Consider the following 17,191-nt stretch of genomic DNA (forward strand, 5'->3'; position numbering starts at 1 on the left):
ATAAGTAAGCATCTACGTTCCCACTAAAACACCACAAATTAATTTCCATCCTTAAAAGCTTTGAAGAATTCAATCCACATTTTCATCATCGTGTACAGAGACTTTCCGAATGTTAATTCCAGTGTTGCTTAGGCTCCAAATTTGTAGCTTGTTCAGGAATCTCCTGCTAGTTCCCTTCACCTCAATCAGAAATGCTCTTAAACCTGTTGGACTTTAACTTGGTGTTGTGAGACTTCTTACTGTGCCTACCCCAGTCCAACGCTGGCATCTCCACATCACAACTTTATTTCCAGGAGACATAACCCCGTGGGGGGGGGGCGGCACGGTAGCACAGTGGTTAGCACTGCTGCTTCACAGCTCCAGGGACCTGGGTTCGATTCCCGGCTTGGGTCACTGTCTGTGTGGAGTTTGCACATTCTCCTCATGTCTGCGTGGGTTTCCTCCGGGTGCTCCGGTTTCCTCCCACAGTCCAAAGATGTGCGGGTTCGGTTGATTGGCCAGGCTAAATTGCCCCTTAGTGTCCTGAGATGTGTAGGTTAGAGGGATTAGCGGGTAAATACGGCGGGATATGGGGGTAGGGCCTGGGTGGGATTGTGGTCGGTGCAGACTCGATGGGCTGAATGGCCTCTTTCTGCACTGTAGGGTTTCTATGATTTCTATGATTCTATAATTGAAAGAGCATCATCACATTGTCCCTCTATCCCACCTACAGTCCGTAGATTACTAATCCAATGCCCTACTATACCACTGTAATATTTCATACAACATTCAAAATAAGCTTTACCCAGCACTCAGTATATCTGCAATAGACACTTGCTGTTTTTATATTTTAAACCTCCTCATCATTACTTGCTGCCCACAACAAGTGAACGTTTGTTTATCCGCTGCCTCCTCGCTGAGTCTATCGTGAAGAGGAAATAGCAGACAGGTAAGCAGGACAAATGACAGCAGTTGAAGGTGAATGTATGTCAGGTATGTAGACAGTCACATCAACTAAAATGGGAAGGGTGATGTGTCGATAAAATTGTGGTGGGTAGATAAGTGAAGGAAGTTGCGAGTGTAAATGCAAGGCTCCACTGTCACTTTTGTAATTTTCTGAATTCAATATTGAGTTGGACAACTTCAAACTGTGGGCAGCATTTATTGGTAACGATTTTGTTGTTCTTTTGGTGCTGAATCTCTGGTCTCCGGCTGGGCAGAATGACAGGCTCCATAGGAAGCACCTGGGAAATTTGGACTTCTGGTGGGCAATTAATTCCTCTGCTCCCTGGTGCCCTCAAGTCTCTGACTCTCAGCCCCCCCAACACACACACACAAAAATGACTCCCTTGACTCCCCCTCAATCCGACAGCCTCTCAGCACCCACTCCAACCCTCAGACCCCACCCAGCTAGACTAGCCCCAACCACCCAATCCCCACTCAGCATCCCCAACATCACTCGTCCTTATCACCATGACCTGACCTCCCCACACCAGCTAGCTGCTACCCTACCCACTTCCCTCATCCTTGCTACCCATGTACACATTCATTCATACACTGAGCATTTAAACTTTCTGACCAGAATACAACAGGTATTGCCTTAAAGAGAGGCATGACTTCTGCGCAGGTGCTCTGCACTACTCCTTCCGAGGTTTCCTGCGCTGAATGAGTTCTGCCGGATCCTCCATCCAGGGTCAGAAGTAGGCGTTTTGAGTCCGAAAGAAAGCCTTTGTTTCTGTGCTTGTCCCATTACCATGCCCGCTTGGATTTTATCATTTTTAAAAATAATTTGATCTTTCCCGCCTTCAAGCCCGTCAGAAATCCTGATAGATCCTACCAGAAGCTCTGTCAAAGGGTCATCGAGACTCGAAACGTTGGCTCTATTCTTGCTTCACAGGTGCTGTCAGACTTGCTTGAGAGTTTTTAGCATTTCTGTCTTTGTTCCAGATTTTTTTTGTTATTCATTTGTGGGACACGGGCGCCGCCGGCTGGGCCAGCATTTATTGCCCATCCCTAGTTGTCCTCGTTCAGAGGGCAGTTGAGAGTCAGCCACATTGCTGTGGCTCTGGAGTCACATGTAGGCCAGACCGGGTAAGGACGGCAGATTTCCTTCCCTAAAGGACATTAGCGAACCAGATGGGTTTTTCCGACAATTGGCAATGGTTTCATGGTAGATTCTTAATTCCATATTTTTTAAAAATTGAATTCAAATTCTACCATCTGCCGTGGCGGGATTTGAATCCGGATCCCCAGGACATTAACTGAGTTTCTGGATTAATAGTCTAGCGGTAATACTACTGGGCCATCGCCTCCCCGGTAAGTTTCAGATTCCAGTATCTACAGTAATTTGCTTTTATCTATCAGAAACGCTTCCTTTTGATGTTTCCTCCTCATCTCCATGTACTTTCCCTGCCTCGGGACTTGCTTAAAAATTGCTAAATCACTAACTTCTTCCAGTATTTCCAGCCCTGATCAGAACTGCTTCAAAGCAGATTTTCTTTAAATGTGCAGGGAAATGTTGGTGTGAAAGTGGTTAATGATTTAGTTCACTCTGTCAGTATGGTGAAAGGGAATTGATCTGAAACTCTCCTGTTCTCTCTAATATCCGCAGTGTTCGGCTCGGGGCATTTTAAAGTAGACTTTCTTTTAAAATACAGAGAATCATTAGTAAGAAAGCAGGTAAAGATTCAGCACACTCTGCCAGTATTTCACACTCACCAAACTGAAACACAACTTGAATTGGATGTGCATTGAGACCATTTAAAAAAAGTGACTTCAATGCAATGGTTGGGAGCTTTTTCCCTCTTGGTCATACTTACAGTTAAATTGTCCCGAAGTAACTGCATGATCAAGGTGCTGTCTTTGTATGAATCGTCAGCCAACTTGTCCAGCTCCGAAATTGCATCATCGAATGCCTGCAAACACAAGGAAAGGGTGAGATTCATTATCATTGCAAACAACTGGCTGCTCAGTACTCCTGCAGTCAGTTAATTGCTACACCCGTTGTGCTGAAGGTGCTTGGAGTGTCAAGTCGTGATCTCAACGAGCGTGGTGCCGAGTTTTGGGTGGGGTGAGCGAGGGAGTGAAATTAGTGCACTGTGAGACACACGGTGCAGGAGATGGGCCGTAACGGCTCCGAGAAGTGATGGAGAGGACAGCTCTAGCGTGAGGCCAAGGCAGGGGGACTGGCACATTGTGACTAATCCAGAGAGTGTGGTTATGTGAGGAAGGCAGAGTGTGAGGATCACTGACTGTGAGGAAGGGTCTGATGGTGTCACTACAGTAAGAGTTTTAACAACACCAGGTTAAAGTCCAACAGGTTTATTTGGTAGCAAATACCATTAGCTTTCGGAGCGCTGCTCCTTCGTCAGATGGAGTGGAAATGTGCTCTCAAACAGGGCACAGAGACACAAAAATCAAGTTATAGAATACTGATTAGAATGCGAATCCCTACACCCAGCCAGATCTTAAAGATACAGACAATGTGGGTGGAGGGAGCATTAAGCACAGGTTAAAGTGATGTGTATTGTCTCCAGACAGGACAGCCTGTCACTACACACAGGCCCGGACCAGCACAGGCACCAGTGAATGGACTGACAGCCGCAGACCAACAATGTTATGCCTGGGAGAGACTGTATGTATGGGATGTGTGCGCAAAGGGAGTGGCTTCAGGAATTACAGTCCAAAGATGTGCGGGTTAGGTTGATTGGCCATGCTAAAATTGCCCCTTGGTGTCCTGAGATGCGTGGGTTAGGGGGATTAGCGGGTAAATGTGTAGGGATATGGGAGTAGGGCCTGGGTGGGATTGTGGTCGGTGCAGACTCGATGGGCCGAATGTCCTCTTTCTGCGCTGTAGGGTTTCTATGATTCTCTGCAGTGCTTTCTTTGAAGTGCCGGCAAGCTGGATGATATTTTCATAGCTGATCAACCGCTTTCCAGGGCTTTGAGGTGGAACATCTGGTCGGGATTCTCCGTGCCCGAGCGGCTCAGGATTTTCTGCTCTTGGTCGGGTTTGGGATGGGAGCGGAAAATCTCCCAGGAACAGCCAATCGTGTTTTACGTGAACAGGTGATGTGATTGGCCCCTCATGTCAGTGAGGTTATCTTTCTCAACGTTCCAACATCTATCATCATCAGGCCCCCGTGCCCGAATCACACCACCCCCCCCCAACCCCCACCCCCATCAGAAAAACCATCCAGCTTGGTGTGAGGACAGACTCAGAGACTTGTAGCTGGCTGCATGGGTGAATCAGAGGCCTCCCCTCCAGTGATATATCATGGGACCCAGCTCTTGCTGCTCTCCTTTCTAAGTGTGGGACTATAGAGCTCCCACGCCACTTTCCCCGCCTTCTATCGGCCTTTGCCAATTTCCGGGGAAATCCAGCCCTCTCCTGTCCCCCTCCCGTCTCCTGCGTACAGCGAGCCAGTAAGAGTGAGGGCACTTGTCTAGGGGCTTTCTCTTTGTCAGATGCTGCCAGTCAGTGCCACAGTTTTAGAATGTGACTTGGACAGGGCCATCTCTAGGTTCCTGTGGGCAGAGATGAAACGACAAGTTTATCACAGCTCCCTTTGGTTCAGCCTTGTTCACTTGTCCCGAACTTTGTAACCAATGTGGAAACAGAGTCACAAACATACAGCCTGCGATATTCCTGTAACTGAAACCGCACGCACCAGCTTGATTCAGTTGATACCATGTTTGTCTCGCAGCCTTTGGGTTCAAAGCCCACTCCGGAATTGAGCGCAGTCTAGGCTGACACCAGTACTGCTGCATTTTCAGAACTCCCGTGAATAGAAATGTGAAGATTCCATATCACTACATGAGGAGCAGAGAGCTTCTCTGGCATTCTGTTAGCATTCTCCCCAGATTCAAAACGTGCCTTAAAACAGCTCAACTGGCCGCTTAACTTGTTGCTGCTGCGGGATCCTGCTGTGTATAAAATGGCTGTGTTTGCCTGCGAGATCATCTACCTAAGCACTAACTGGGAGAAGGGGACATGATGCGAGCGGGAGGCAGGGTTACGATCTTGGCACCACTACACATTCCCAGCCACACCGAGTACCTCCTTTGTTTTTACTTACGGACTTTGCCAGCTCGCAAGCCTGTTCAGGAGAGTTCTGGATCTCGTAGAAAAACACGGAGAAGTTGAGAGCCAGGCCAAGGCGGATGGGATGTGTTGGTGGCATTTCCTCCTTACTGATGTTGAAAGCCTCCTGATAGGCCTGCTGCGAGTTTTCCACCGTCGCTTTGAAAAGAAGGAGAGGGGTTGTTGCTGGGAGTTGGCACTTGTGCACGCAAATCAGGAGCTGGAAATTACTGCCCACATATGGGAATCCATCATTACAACATTGAACTTACCGAAACAGGCCATTCACCCAACTGGTCTACGCTGCTGTTCATGATTCACATGCTACTTGCTCATACCATCAACCTTTCTCCCTCACGTGTTAGTCCAACTCCCCTGGCTAGAATCTTCGGCCCACAAAGGAGGCAGGTTGGCCTGAAAATTGGATGGGTTGGCATCAGGGCTGATACCACTGGAAGGAAGCTGTGGGCAGGAAGGCCTTCCTGCCCCACATCCACTTAAGAGTCCCTTAAGTGGCCAATTAGCAACTACTCTGCCTGCCTCCACTGTAATCCTCCCAGCTTCAGGCGAGGACATGCAGCCCACACAACTGGTAAAACTCTATGGACTGCATATCAGCTGTGCGAGGCAGGGGTGGGGGGATGGGAATCCCTCAATCTGCATAGATCTCAACATCACTGAAGTCATGGCTTTGCTGCCAACCCCAATTGGCCCCCTTTCCCAAACCCTGTGAGACCCTCCCCCCGTCAACCCCTGAGACTGTACTTATATTTCTCTGGGGTGGCTCCATCATCCTGGACCCTGGGGTGGGGTTGCTGTTCCAGTAGTGGCCTCTTCATGACGCTGTTGAATGCACGGTACGGTGGCACAGTGGTTAGCACTGCTGTCTCTCAGCGCCAGGGACCCGGGTCGATTCCCAGCTTGGGTCACTGTCTGAGGCGGAGTCTGCACGTTCTCCCCGTGTCTGCGTGGGTTTCCTCCGGGTGCTCCGGTTTCCTCCCACAGCCCAAAAGACGTGCTGGTTAGGGTGCATTGGCTGTGCTCCCTCAGTGTACCCGAACAGGCGCCAGACTGTGGCGACTAGGGGATTTTCACAGTAACTTCTTTGCAGTGTTAATGTAAGCCTACTTGGTGACACTAATAAATAAACTTCAAACCCGAATGCAGCTGGCTGGCAGCTCTTGGCGAGTGTGATGTTTTCTGGGCTCCTCAGACAGCAGGAAGGGCCACCAATGCCCACTTAACTGCCCGACAGAGTCAACGCAGGCATCTCATCACTTTTCAGCCAGTGAACAAGACACCATCTGAGAACAAAAGATTCCACCGTCCACTTCTACACTAATCACCCTCAACTACTCTTCTGCAGCAGCGACTTCTTTCATTGATAATACAATCATCAAGCAATTTGGGACTTTTGACTACATAAATATAGGCTGTTGTTATTCAAATAGTGAGTAGAATTTCATACTTCCAAGAACTGGTGGGAGCTACAAACATACTTGATTGTCAATAAAAGATATCTTTCAGAAAAACCATTTATCTGGGCCCTGCCAATGTTGCCCCAGCTCAGTTTAAAGTTGGACAAGCCCCCTTTGTGTCTGTGACTGTGTTTGTTGCAGGTACTGAAGAAAAACTTTTAAAATCATCAAATGCTGACAGGAAATACCAACAGCTTCAGTTACAGAAAGTAATTCATATGTAAATTTACAAAATATGCAAAGGGAGAATTGACAATAACAAAATGGAACATAGAAGGTAGGAGCAGGAGGAGGCCATTCGGCCCTTCGAGCCTGCTCCGCCATCCATCACCATCATGGCTAATCATCCAACTCAATAGCCTAATCCTGCTTTTTCCCCATAACCTTTGATCCCATTCGCCCCTATATCCAGCCGCCTCTTGAATACATTCAATGTTTTGGCATCAACTACTTCAGGCTCACCACACTTTGGGTGAAGAAATGTCTCCTCACCAGCACATAAACTCCTAACATTACCAGTAACAACTATGATTCTCCCCAAAAACACAAACATCAAGTTTTTCATGCATCCTTAGAGTTATTCTGTCAGTTCCATCAGAAATAGTTGTAATCCTGTGGGTGATCCACAGATGGGTGACCCAGTGAAATTATTTGTTTGATTTACAGGGGTGGGGTGGGCGAGGATTCTGTTGGGGAAATCACAAACTTCAATGATGTTTTGGTTACAGTTGACACAGTGATCAGATCTCCAAACATACCTTTCTTTTTGTCCCCATTTGCAACCTCAGAGAGGTACCTGTAGTAATCTCCCTTCATTTTCAGATAGAAGACCTTGCTAGTAGCCTGGGTTGTTGTGGCAATTAGGTACTTATCCAGAAGATTCTGAGTGAGAAAGCAGTGAACAAAGACATAAGATACTGCATAAAACATCACACGTTGTTATTTAGACTAAAAGTAACAGGGCATTAATGCAATAAAAATTAAACAATTTTGATAAAAATTGAATGATACGCTTGTTTATTTCTTGTATACAATATACATATACAAGGGGCGACACGGTGGCACACTGGTTAGCACTGCTGCCTCACAGCACCAGGGACCCAGGTTCAATTCTGGCCTCAGGTTACTGTCTATGTGGAGTTTGCACGTTCTCCGTGTCTCCGTGGGTTTCCTCCGGGTGCTCCGGTTTCCTTCCACACTCCAAAGATGTGCGGGTTAAGTGATTGGGCCATGCTGAATTGCCCCTAGTGTCAGGGGGACTAGCTAGGGTAACTGCATGGGGTTATGGGGATAGAGCCTGGGTGGGATTGTGGTCGGTACAGACTCAATGGGCCGAAGGGCCTCCTTCTGTACTGGAGAGATTCTATGATTCTAAATCGCTTCTCGGCCTTTTGGGCTAAGATCAAGTGTAGTATGGATAGGATGCTGCACTTGGTTGAGGTCATTAGGTTACATTTAAGCTTCATATTCATATGAAGCAATTTTTAAAAGCGGCATCTCGGCCTTTTGGCTAAGATGCAAATGAGATCAAGCCTTGGAGGAGGAATCCTCCCCCTCCTCCAATCAGCTTGGCTCATGTAGATCAGGCCCAAGACAGGTGTGAAGGCCCTGTCTTGTCAGCTTGGATCGGAAATGTCTCAACTTGTTGAGACTCTGAATTGGACTTGATTTGATTGAATTGGAAAAGTATAAAAAAAAACAACTGCTCGAGGGTATGGATAACACTGCATTAATTGTCTATCTCCAGTTACCATGACACCAGAATGATACTGGGATCAAAAAGGTTAAATTGAGGACAAGTTGCATAGACTGGACTTGTATTCTTGAGCAAGGGCTGATCTAATTGAGATGTTTATGATGATAAAGTATCTGATTGGCTGCATAGAATCCCTACAGTGCAGAAGGAGGCCATTCATGCACCGACTCTCCAACAGGGCATCCCACCCAGACCCGATCTCCATAACCCCACGCATTTACTCTGCTAATCCCCTAATCTGCACATCTTGGGACACTTAAGGGCAATTTAGCCTGGCCAATCCACCTAACCATCTTTGGACAGAGAGAAACCTTTTCCTCGGATTGGTTTGGGGGGGGGGGGGGGGGGGGGGAGATTACTGAACAAATTCACAGGAGTTTTTAGACAGACAAATAAAGTATTTATTAAAATTAACTTTATTACACCAGGCGACCAGAATTGAACACTATATTCCAAGTGCGGCCTAACTAAGGTTCTATAAAGCTGCAACATGACTTGTCAATTTTTAAACTCAATGCCCCAGCCGATGAAGGCAAGCATGCCGTATGCCTTCTTGACTACCTTCTCCACCTGCATTGCCACTTTCAGTGACCTGTGTACCTGTACACCCAGATTCCTTTGCCTATCAATACTCATAAGGGTTCTGCCATTTACTGTATATTTCCTATCTGTATTAGACCTTCAAATGGGAGCATATTTCTCTGCTTCTTTATCCCTGCCTGGGACTTTCTTTCCAGACCTCTCCCTGTCCTCCTCCACATATCCTGATCCCTGGGACTTCTCCTCTGGAATGGCGCTCCAGTTCTAGGTAACCTGACCTGCTTTGCATGCTGTTTGACTCCTCTGTTCTGCGCAGGCACACAGGGCCAGCTCTCGGGCTAAAGAATGGAAGAAACACTTTGCGCGTGTGGGCACTTCTTGGTCAACACATGCTCAGAGACCCGAGGCCCACTGGGAAATGGAATTTCCAACCTCCGAGGTAAGAATTCACGTTTAGTAGTTCGGAAAGCTACATGCTAGTATTATTGTATTACAGTTTTAAAGCGGGTAATCAAATTAGGCAATCTTTCAATCATTGATTTTACATTCAAATGAATTAAACTCAATGTTAATTTATTCGCTTAGCTGTGCAGGGAGACAATGCCATTTTTGTGGGTGCATAACTGCCATTTCAGGCTTTAGGGCAACAATGATCACAATCCAGTGATTTGCCCCTTATTATTCCCTCTTCCTGTCTGTAAATTGCATTTCGAATGAAACTGAATAGAATGTATGATCAGCAAGACGTTGTCACTTTATCTGATACACATTTACAATAGGGATCAGTAAACTTTGAATGAAAAAGCCATGCAAATCATCAAAACTCTTTTTAACTATACTCCTATAAAAACAATCCTACATAACCACCACTGTGGAAAGAATGCAGTCAGACAGACGCAAGGACATAACACGTTTGCCTGGGTGAGTGCAGCTCTATCAACACTCAAGAAGCTGGACACTATCCAGATCAGTACCTCATCCATATTCACTCCCACCACTACAAATGCAGCTGTGTGCACTATCTACATGGTACGCTGCAGCAACTCAAGGCTTCTTCAAACAGCATGTTCCAAACTCGGAACCTCTATCACCTCGAAGGACAAGGGTAGCAGATTTAGGGAAACTCCACCATCTGCAGTTTCCATTCCAAGCCGCATGTCACCCTGACCTGGAACTATAATCGCCGTTGCTGCACTGTCGCTGGGTCAAATACCTGGAATTAGCTCCCTAACAGCAGTGTGTGTGTACCTACAGCATATGGACAGCAGCGATTCAAGAAGGTGGCTTACCACCATCTTCTCAAAGGCGATTCGGCAAGTGATGCCCACATCCCATAAATAAAAAATAGAGAGCAGGTCTTTATTGATCCCTGAATATTGGCATTTGGAAATCAAGCTCTGGGGACATGAGTTCAAACTGCACCCTGGCAACTAGTGGAATTTAACTTTGGCTATTGAAACTGGAATTGAGAGCTAGTCTCAGTAATAGTGACCATAAAATTATCGATTGTTGTAAAAGCCCATCTGGTTCAGTAATGCCCTTTAGGGAAGACAATCCGCCATCTTTACTCAGTCTGATCGCTAGACCCACAGCAATATGGTTGACTCTTAACTGCCCTCTGAAATGGCTGAGCAAGCCACTCAATTCAAGGGCAATTAGGGTTGGGCAACAAATGCTGGCCCAGACAGTGATGCCCATATCCCATGGGAGAATTAAAAACTGAAGGTAGTTTCCGTTTGTAACTTTCTTTCATTGCCGTCTGTGGGATCTTGCTGTGTGCAAATTGGCTGCTGCGTTTTCTACAGTACAACAGTACTTTATTGGCTATCAATTGCTTTGGGACCTTGGGAGGTTGTAAAGATAACTGCAGAAATGCAATCTTTGACTGTTACTTGTGGACTTTTTTTGCAAAATAGACATCTCGTATTCATCTGATAAAGCAGCAATACCAAAGTGACACCAACTGAGAAGGAGGAAGACTCAAACCTGCTGCCAAAGAGATCTACTGGAAAAACAATCTCAGGTGCAGAAGCATAGAAGGTGGCCATTCTGCCCATTGTGCTTGTACCAGCTCTCCAAATAAGCACTATGACTAAGTGCCCTCATTATTGTCTTAAAGTCCCCATTCTGACTTTTCCCCCATACACTTCCACATAGATAAAATAATCATCAAATGCCGTCTTGAATGCCTTGTTTGAACCGCTTCCAACACATCTCCAGGCTGTGCATTCCAGACTCAGACACTCGCTGCGTGCAAATGTTTGTCTTCACATCACATTTGCTTCCTTTGCGAATCACTCTGAAATTGTGTCCTCTCGTTCTTGATCCTTTTACCAGCAGGAACAGTTTCTCCCTGTCTACTCTGTCCAGCCCCCTCATGATTTTGAACATCTCTATCAAATCTCCTCTTAGCTTTCTTCTCTCCAAGGAGAACAGTCCCAACCTCTCCAATCTATCCTCAAGACTGAAGTTTCTCATCCCTGGAACCATTCTTGTAAACCTCTTCTGCACTCTCTCAAATGCTTTCACATCCTTCCTATAGTGTGGCACCCAGAACTGTGCACAATATTCCAGCTGAGGTCTAACTTGTGTCTTGTATAAGTTCAGCATAACCTCCTTGCTCTTGTACTCTGTGCCCCTATTAATAAAGACCAGCACACCATATATTTACTACTCTCTCCACCTGTCCTCTCATCAATGGTCAATGCACCTATACACCCAGCTCCCTCTGCTCCTGCATCCCCTTAAGAATTGTACCCCTTATTTTAATTGTCTCTCCATTTTCTTTCTATCACTTCTTCATACTTCCCTGTACTGAACTTTATCTGCCACCTATCTGCCCATTCCACCAACTTTTCTATGTCCCTCTGAAGTTCAACACTGTCCCTCTCACAGTTTACAAGTTTCATATCATCCACAAACTTAAATTGTCTCCTGTGCACCAAGGCGTCCCGATTCTTTAAACAACAACTACAAAAACTTGTAGAGTGTCCTTAACATAATAAAAATATCCCAAGGTGCTTCATAGGAGCATGTGACACCGGCCTACATTAGAGGCTATTAGGATGGGTGACAAAAGTCTCGATCAAAGAGATATGTTTTAAGAAGCACCTTAAAGGGGAGGAAAGGTATAGAGACAGAGGGGTTTGGGAGGAACATCTAGTGGTTGGGACCTAGGTATTGAAGGCACAGCTGCCAATGATGGAACAAAGGAAATTGGGGATTTACAGGGGCCAGAGATCTTGGTGGTGTAAGGATGGCAGAGTTGGAGATAGGGTGGGATTGAGAGGCGATGGGCAATCAAGACTTGTAGAAAATACGGAAAGTTCTTCTTGTAGTTCTCCTTGTCAATGGAAAGCCAAGGAGACTAGACAGTTACCAGTGAATGAGTAGAACGACCCCTAACTGGAATTCTTAGATGCTAAGTGGAGACCACTCTTCCTCAGTAGTTTCACTATACCCTATTCTGTTAATGAGGTCCCCAAGGTCCTTTTCCTACGCGAACCAACCAACTGCTAGGACTTCCTGCGACTTCCACTTTCACAATTAATGCAGAGTATTTTATTTATGTGCTCATGAAGATGATGCATCTTCACGGGCACATCAATAAAATACTCTGCATTCATCGTGAAAACCAATCTGATCGGTGTGAACATGGATAAAAAGGAGGGCACATTAATATCCTGACCGAAATAAAACTGCAAAAACAAAGAGCTACTTTCTCTTCGTGTCTACATATAGTGACAACAACCAAGGTTTGAGCTCATCAGCACACAGGACTGCTGATAATGCTAATTGCAATATCTCTCAATTAATGTATATATTCAGAGTTTTAAACAGACGGTATGTCATTTTACTTTGGATAATGTCCAGTTACGAACTAAGTAGGATATCTGTGGATGCAATCTACTTCGCATAACTCGCATGGGGAAATGCACGGTGATGAGAATCTTGTGAGGCCTGAGGTGAAAGATTGTTGTACGGTCATAACAACTGTTGTATGCACTCCAACCTCTGGCATTTTCTTAAATACTGCAACTACTCCAGGTAGGGGTGGCAGAGTGGTTACCACTGATGCCTCACAACGGTTAGCACTGCTGCCTCACAGCACCAGAGACCCGGGTTCAATTCCTGGCATGGGTCACTGTTTGGGTGGAGTCTGCACCAGTTCTCCCCGTGTCTGCGTGGGTTTCCTCCCACACTCCGAAAGACATGCTGGTTAGGTGCATTGGCCACGCTAAATTCTCCCTCAGTGTACCCGAACAGGTGCCAGAGTGTGGCAACTAGGGGATTTTCACAGTAACTTCATTGCAGTGTTAATGTAAGCCTACTTGTGATACTAATAAATAAACTTTAACTTGACTTCAGAATGACAGACTGTTGCAATTTGGCTGATGAGGGTACACTCTGCACTCCCATTCTTACTGTTCAGTGTAATGGGGTCGGAGCATCATCTAGCAACTGAAAAAATATAGAATGAAAATTATATAATTGTTCCAATTCTATCTTACACTAATGGAAAAGCCAGGTTCCAACACAAAGCCAGAGGGCTAAAGATGAAATTTTACACAATACAACTGGACCCAAGAGGCTGAATCAAATCCCAAACTACCCCAACTGGAAGGCTAATTCCAAACCAGCACGGCGAAATAGCTGAATAATATGTAACTAGTTAACAACTCCCACAGTTTACTACAACTGAGCGTGCATCAATTTGATTTGATTTTCAGCACAATTGGAAAATGAGAAAATCCACACCTGGAATATAGGAAATTAGGAGAGCGAGAAGGGGTCATGAGAAGACCTTGGCGGGTAAGATTAAGGAGAATCCCAAGGCTTTCTACAAATATGTCAAGAGTAAAAGGATGAGATGTGAAGGCATAGGACCCTTAAAAGGTGAAGGGGGAAAAGTTTGTGCGGAACCGTTAGAAATGGCGGAGGTGCTTAATGAATACTTTACCTCGGTATTCACGGTGGAAAGGGATCTGGGTGGTTGTACTGCTGGTTTGCGGTGGACAGAAAGGATCGAGCATGTGGACATAAAGAAAGAGGATGTGTTGGAACTATTGAATGGCATCAAGGTTGGTAAGTCGCCGGGACCGGATGGGATGTACCCCAGGTTACTGTGGGAGGCGAGGGAGGAGATTGCGGAGCCTTTGGCGATGATCTTTGCATCGTCGATGGAGACGGGAGAGGTTCCGGAGGATTGGAGGATTGCAGATGTGGTCCCTATATTCAAGAAAGGGAACAGGGACAGCCCGGGAAATTACCGACCGGTGAGTCTAACCTCAGTGGTTGGTAAGTTGATGGAGAGGATCCTGAGAGACAGGATTTATGATCATCTAGAGAAGTTTAGTATGATCAAAAGTAGTCAGCACGGCTTTGTCAAGGGCAGGTCGTGCCTTACGAGCCTGGTTGAGTTCTTTGAAAATGTGACCAAACACATTGACGAAGGAAGAGCGGTGGATGTGGTCTATATGGACTTCAGCAAGGCGTTTGATAAGGTCCCCCATGCAAGACTTCTTGAGAAAGTGAGAGGGCATGGGATCCAAGGGGCTGTTGCCTTGTGGATCCAGAACTGGCTTGCCTGCAGAAGGCAGAGAGTGGCTGTGGAGGGGTCTTTCTCTGCATGGAGGTCAGTGACCAGTGGAGTGCCCCAGGGATCTGTTCTGGGACCCTTGCTGTTTGTCATTTTCATAAATGACCTGGATGAGGAAGTGGAGGGATGGGTTGGTAAGTTTGCTGACGACACCAAGGTAGGTGGTGTTGTGGATAGTTTGGAGGGATGTCAGAAGTTGCAGCGAGACATAGATAGAATGCAAGACTGGGCGGAGAAGTGGCAGATGGACTTCAACCCGGATAAGTGTGTAGTGATCCATTTTGGCAGATCCAATGGGATGAAGTAGCAGTATAATATGAAGGGTACCATTCTTAGCAGTGTAGAGGATCAGAAGGACCTTGGGGTCCGGGTCCATAGGACTCTTAAATCGGCCTCGCAGGTGGAGGATGCGGTCAAGAAGGCGTACGGCGTACTAGCCTTCATTAATCGAGGGATTGAGTTTAGGAGTCGGGAGATAATGCTGCAGCTTTATAGGACCCTGGTTAGACCCCACTTGGAGTACTGCGCGCAGTTCTGGTCACCTCATTACAGGAAAGATGTTGAAGCCATTGAAAGGGTGCAGAGGAGATTTACAAGGATGTTGCCTGGATTGGGGGGCATGCCTTATGAGGATAGGTTGAGGGAGCTTGGTCTCTTCTCCCTGGAGAGACGAAGGATGAGAGGTGACCTGATAGAGGTTTACAAGATGTTGAGAGGTCTGGATAGGGTAGACTCTCAGAGGCTATTTCCAAGGGCTGAAATGGTTGCTACGAGAGGACACAGGTTTAAGGTGCTGGGGGGTAGGTACAGAGGAGATGTCAGGGGTAAGTTTTTCACTCAGAGGGTGGTGGGTGAGTAGAATCGGCTGACATCGGTGGTGGTGGAGGCAAACTCGTTGGGGTCTTTTAAGAGACTTCTGGATGAGTACATGGGATTTAATGGGATTGAGGGCTATAGATAGGCCTAGAGGTAGGGATATGATCAGCGCAACTTGTGGGCCGAAGGGCCTGTTTGTGCTGTGGCTTTCTATGTTCTATGTTCTACAGAATTCTGATCGCAACTGTTCCACTTCCAAAGAGCAGTCAATAGAATACCAAACAAGAGCTAAGCTATCTCATCATAATAATTATTTATGGACTGCAGCAACATTGAAGGGAGTCAGTGAACCCATCACGCCCGAAATAACTCTTTGAAAGAGCTATCAGGTAAATCCCAATGTTCCCTCGAAACTGCATTGGTATGCGCCTAAGCAACAATCAGGAATGGGTCATGCAGGCAACAAAGAGTGCCTCAGCAACACACACACACAATGGTTCCTTTAAGAAGCGTGGCTGTGTATCAGTCACAAGTGGTAATTTACCAAAATTCGCTGGACTCTGGGGTGGTTCCTGCAAATTGGAAAACAGCAAATGTGACACCACTGTTTAAAAAAGGAGGTAGACAAAAGGCGGGTAACTATAGGCCGGTTAGCTTAACTTCTGTAGTAGGGAAAATGCTTGAATCTATCAAGGAAGAAATAGCGAGACATCTGGATATAAATTGTCCCATTGGTAAGACGCAGCATGGGTTCATGAAGGGCAGGTCATGTTTGACTAATTTGGTGGAATTCTTTGAGAACATTACATGCGCAGTGGACAATGGGGAACCTGTGGATGTGGCGTATCTGGATTTCCAGAAGACATTTGACAAGGTGCCGCACCAAGGACTGCTACATAAGATAAAAGTGCACGGTGTTACGCTAATCTATTAGCATGGATAGAGGATTGGTTAACTAACAGAAAGCAACGAGTGGGGGTAAATGGGCGTTTGTTTGGTTGGCGATCAGTGACTAGTGGTGTGCCTCAGGGATCAGTGTTGGGACTGCAATTGTTTCCGATTTACGTAGATGATTTGGAGTTGGGGACCAAGTGTAGTGTGTCAAAGTTCGCAGATGACACTAAGGTGAGTGGCAGAGCAAAGTGTGCACAGGACGCTGAAAGTCTGCAAAGGGATATAGATAGTCTAAGTGAGTGGGCGAGGGTCTGGCAGATGGAGTACAATGTTGGTAAATGTGAGGTCATCCATTTTGGTAGGAATAACAGCAAAATGGACTATTATTTAAATGGTAAAAAATTGCAGCATGCTGCTGTGCAGAAGGACCTGGGTGTCCTTGTGCATGAATTACAAGGAGTTGGTTTGCAGGTGCAGCAGGTAATTAAGGCGGCAAATGGAATTTTGTCCTTCATTGCTAGAGGGATTGAGTTTAAAAACAGTGAGGTTATGTTGCAGCTGTATAAGGTGCTGGTGAGGCCATACCTGGAGTACTGTGTACAGTTTTGGTCTCCTTACTTGAGAAAGGATATCCTGGCACCGGAGGGGGTGCAGAGGAGATTCACTAGGTTGATTCCAGAGTTGAGAGGGTTGGCTTATGAGGAGAGACTGAGTAGACTGGGGCTATACTCACTGGAATTCAGAAGAATGAGGGGAGATCTTATAGAAACATATAAGATTATGAAGGGAATAGATAAGGTAGAAGCAGGGAGGTTGTTTCCACTGGAAGGTGAAACTAGAACTAGGGGGCATAGCCTCAAAATAAGGGGAAGCAGATTTAGGACCGAGTTGAGAAGGAACTTCTTCACACAAAGGGTTGTGAATCTGTGGAATTCCCTGCCCAGTGAAGCAGTTGAGGCTACTTCATTGAATGTTTTTAAGGCAAGGATAGATAAATCTTTGAACAGTAAAGGAATTAAGGGTTATGGTGAGCGGGCGGGTAAGTG

At 46.2% G+C, this 17,191-nt stretch overlaps 1 protein-coding gene across 2 annotated transcripts in view; it reads right to left on the minus strand.

Moving 5' to 3' along the window:
• LOC144508672 (14-3-3 protein beta/alpha-1-like) overlaps window positions 1–17,191 on the minus strand; it is a 48,998-nt gene that overhangs the window by 2,466 nt on the left and 29,341 nt on the right. For both annotated transcript variants that reach the window (XM_078236917.1, XM_078236916.1), the window contains exons 3-5: window positions 7,299–7,422; window positions 5,058–5,221; window positions 2,799–2,894 (exon numbers count right to left, since the gene is read on the minus strand). In XM_078236917.1, the coding sequence (XP_078093043.1) occupies window positions 2,799–2,894; window positions 5,058–5,221; window positions 7,299–7,422 (384 nt within the window). The remainder of the gene's footprint in view (window positions 1–2,798; window positions 2,895–5,057; window positions 5,222–7,298; window positions 7,423–17,191) is intronic.

This window comes from Mustelus asterias, chromosome 20 (assembly GCF_964213995.1).
Source record: "Mustelus asterias chromosome 20, sMusAst1.hap1.1, whole genome shotgun sequence".
Lineage (NCBI taxonomy): Eukaryota > Metazoa > Chordata > Chondrichthyes > Carcharhiniformes > Triakidae > Mustelus > Mustelus asterias.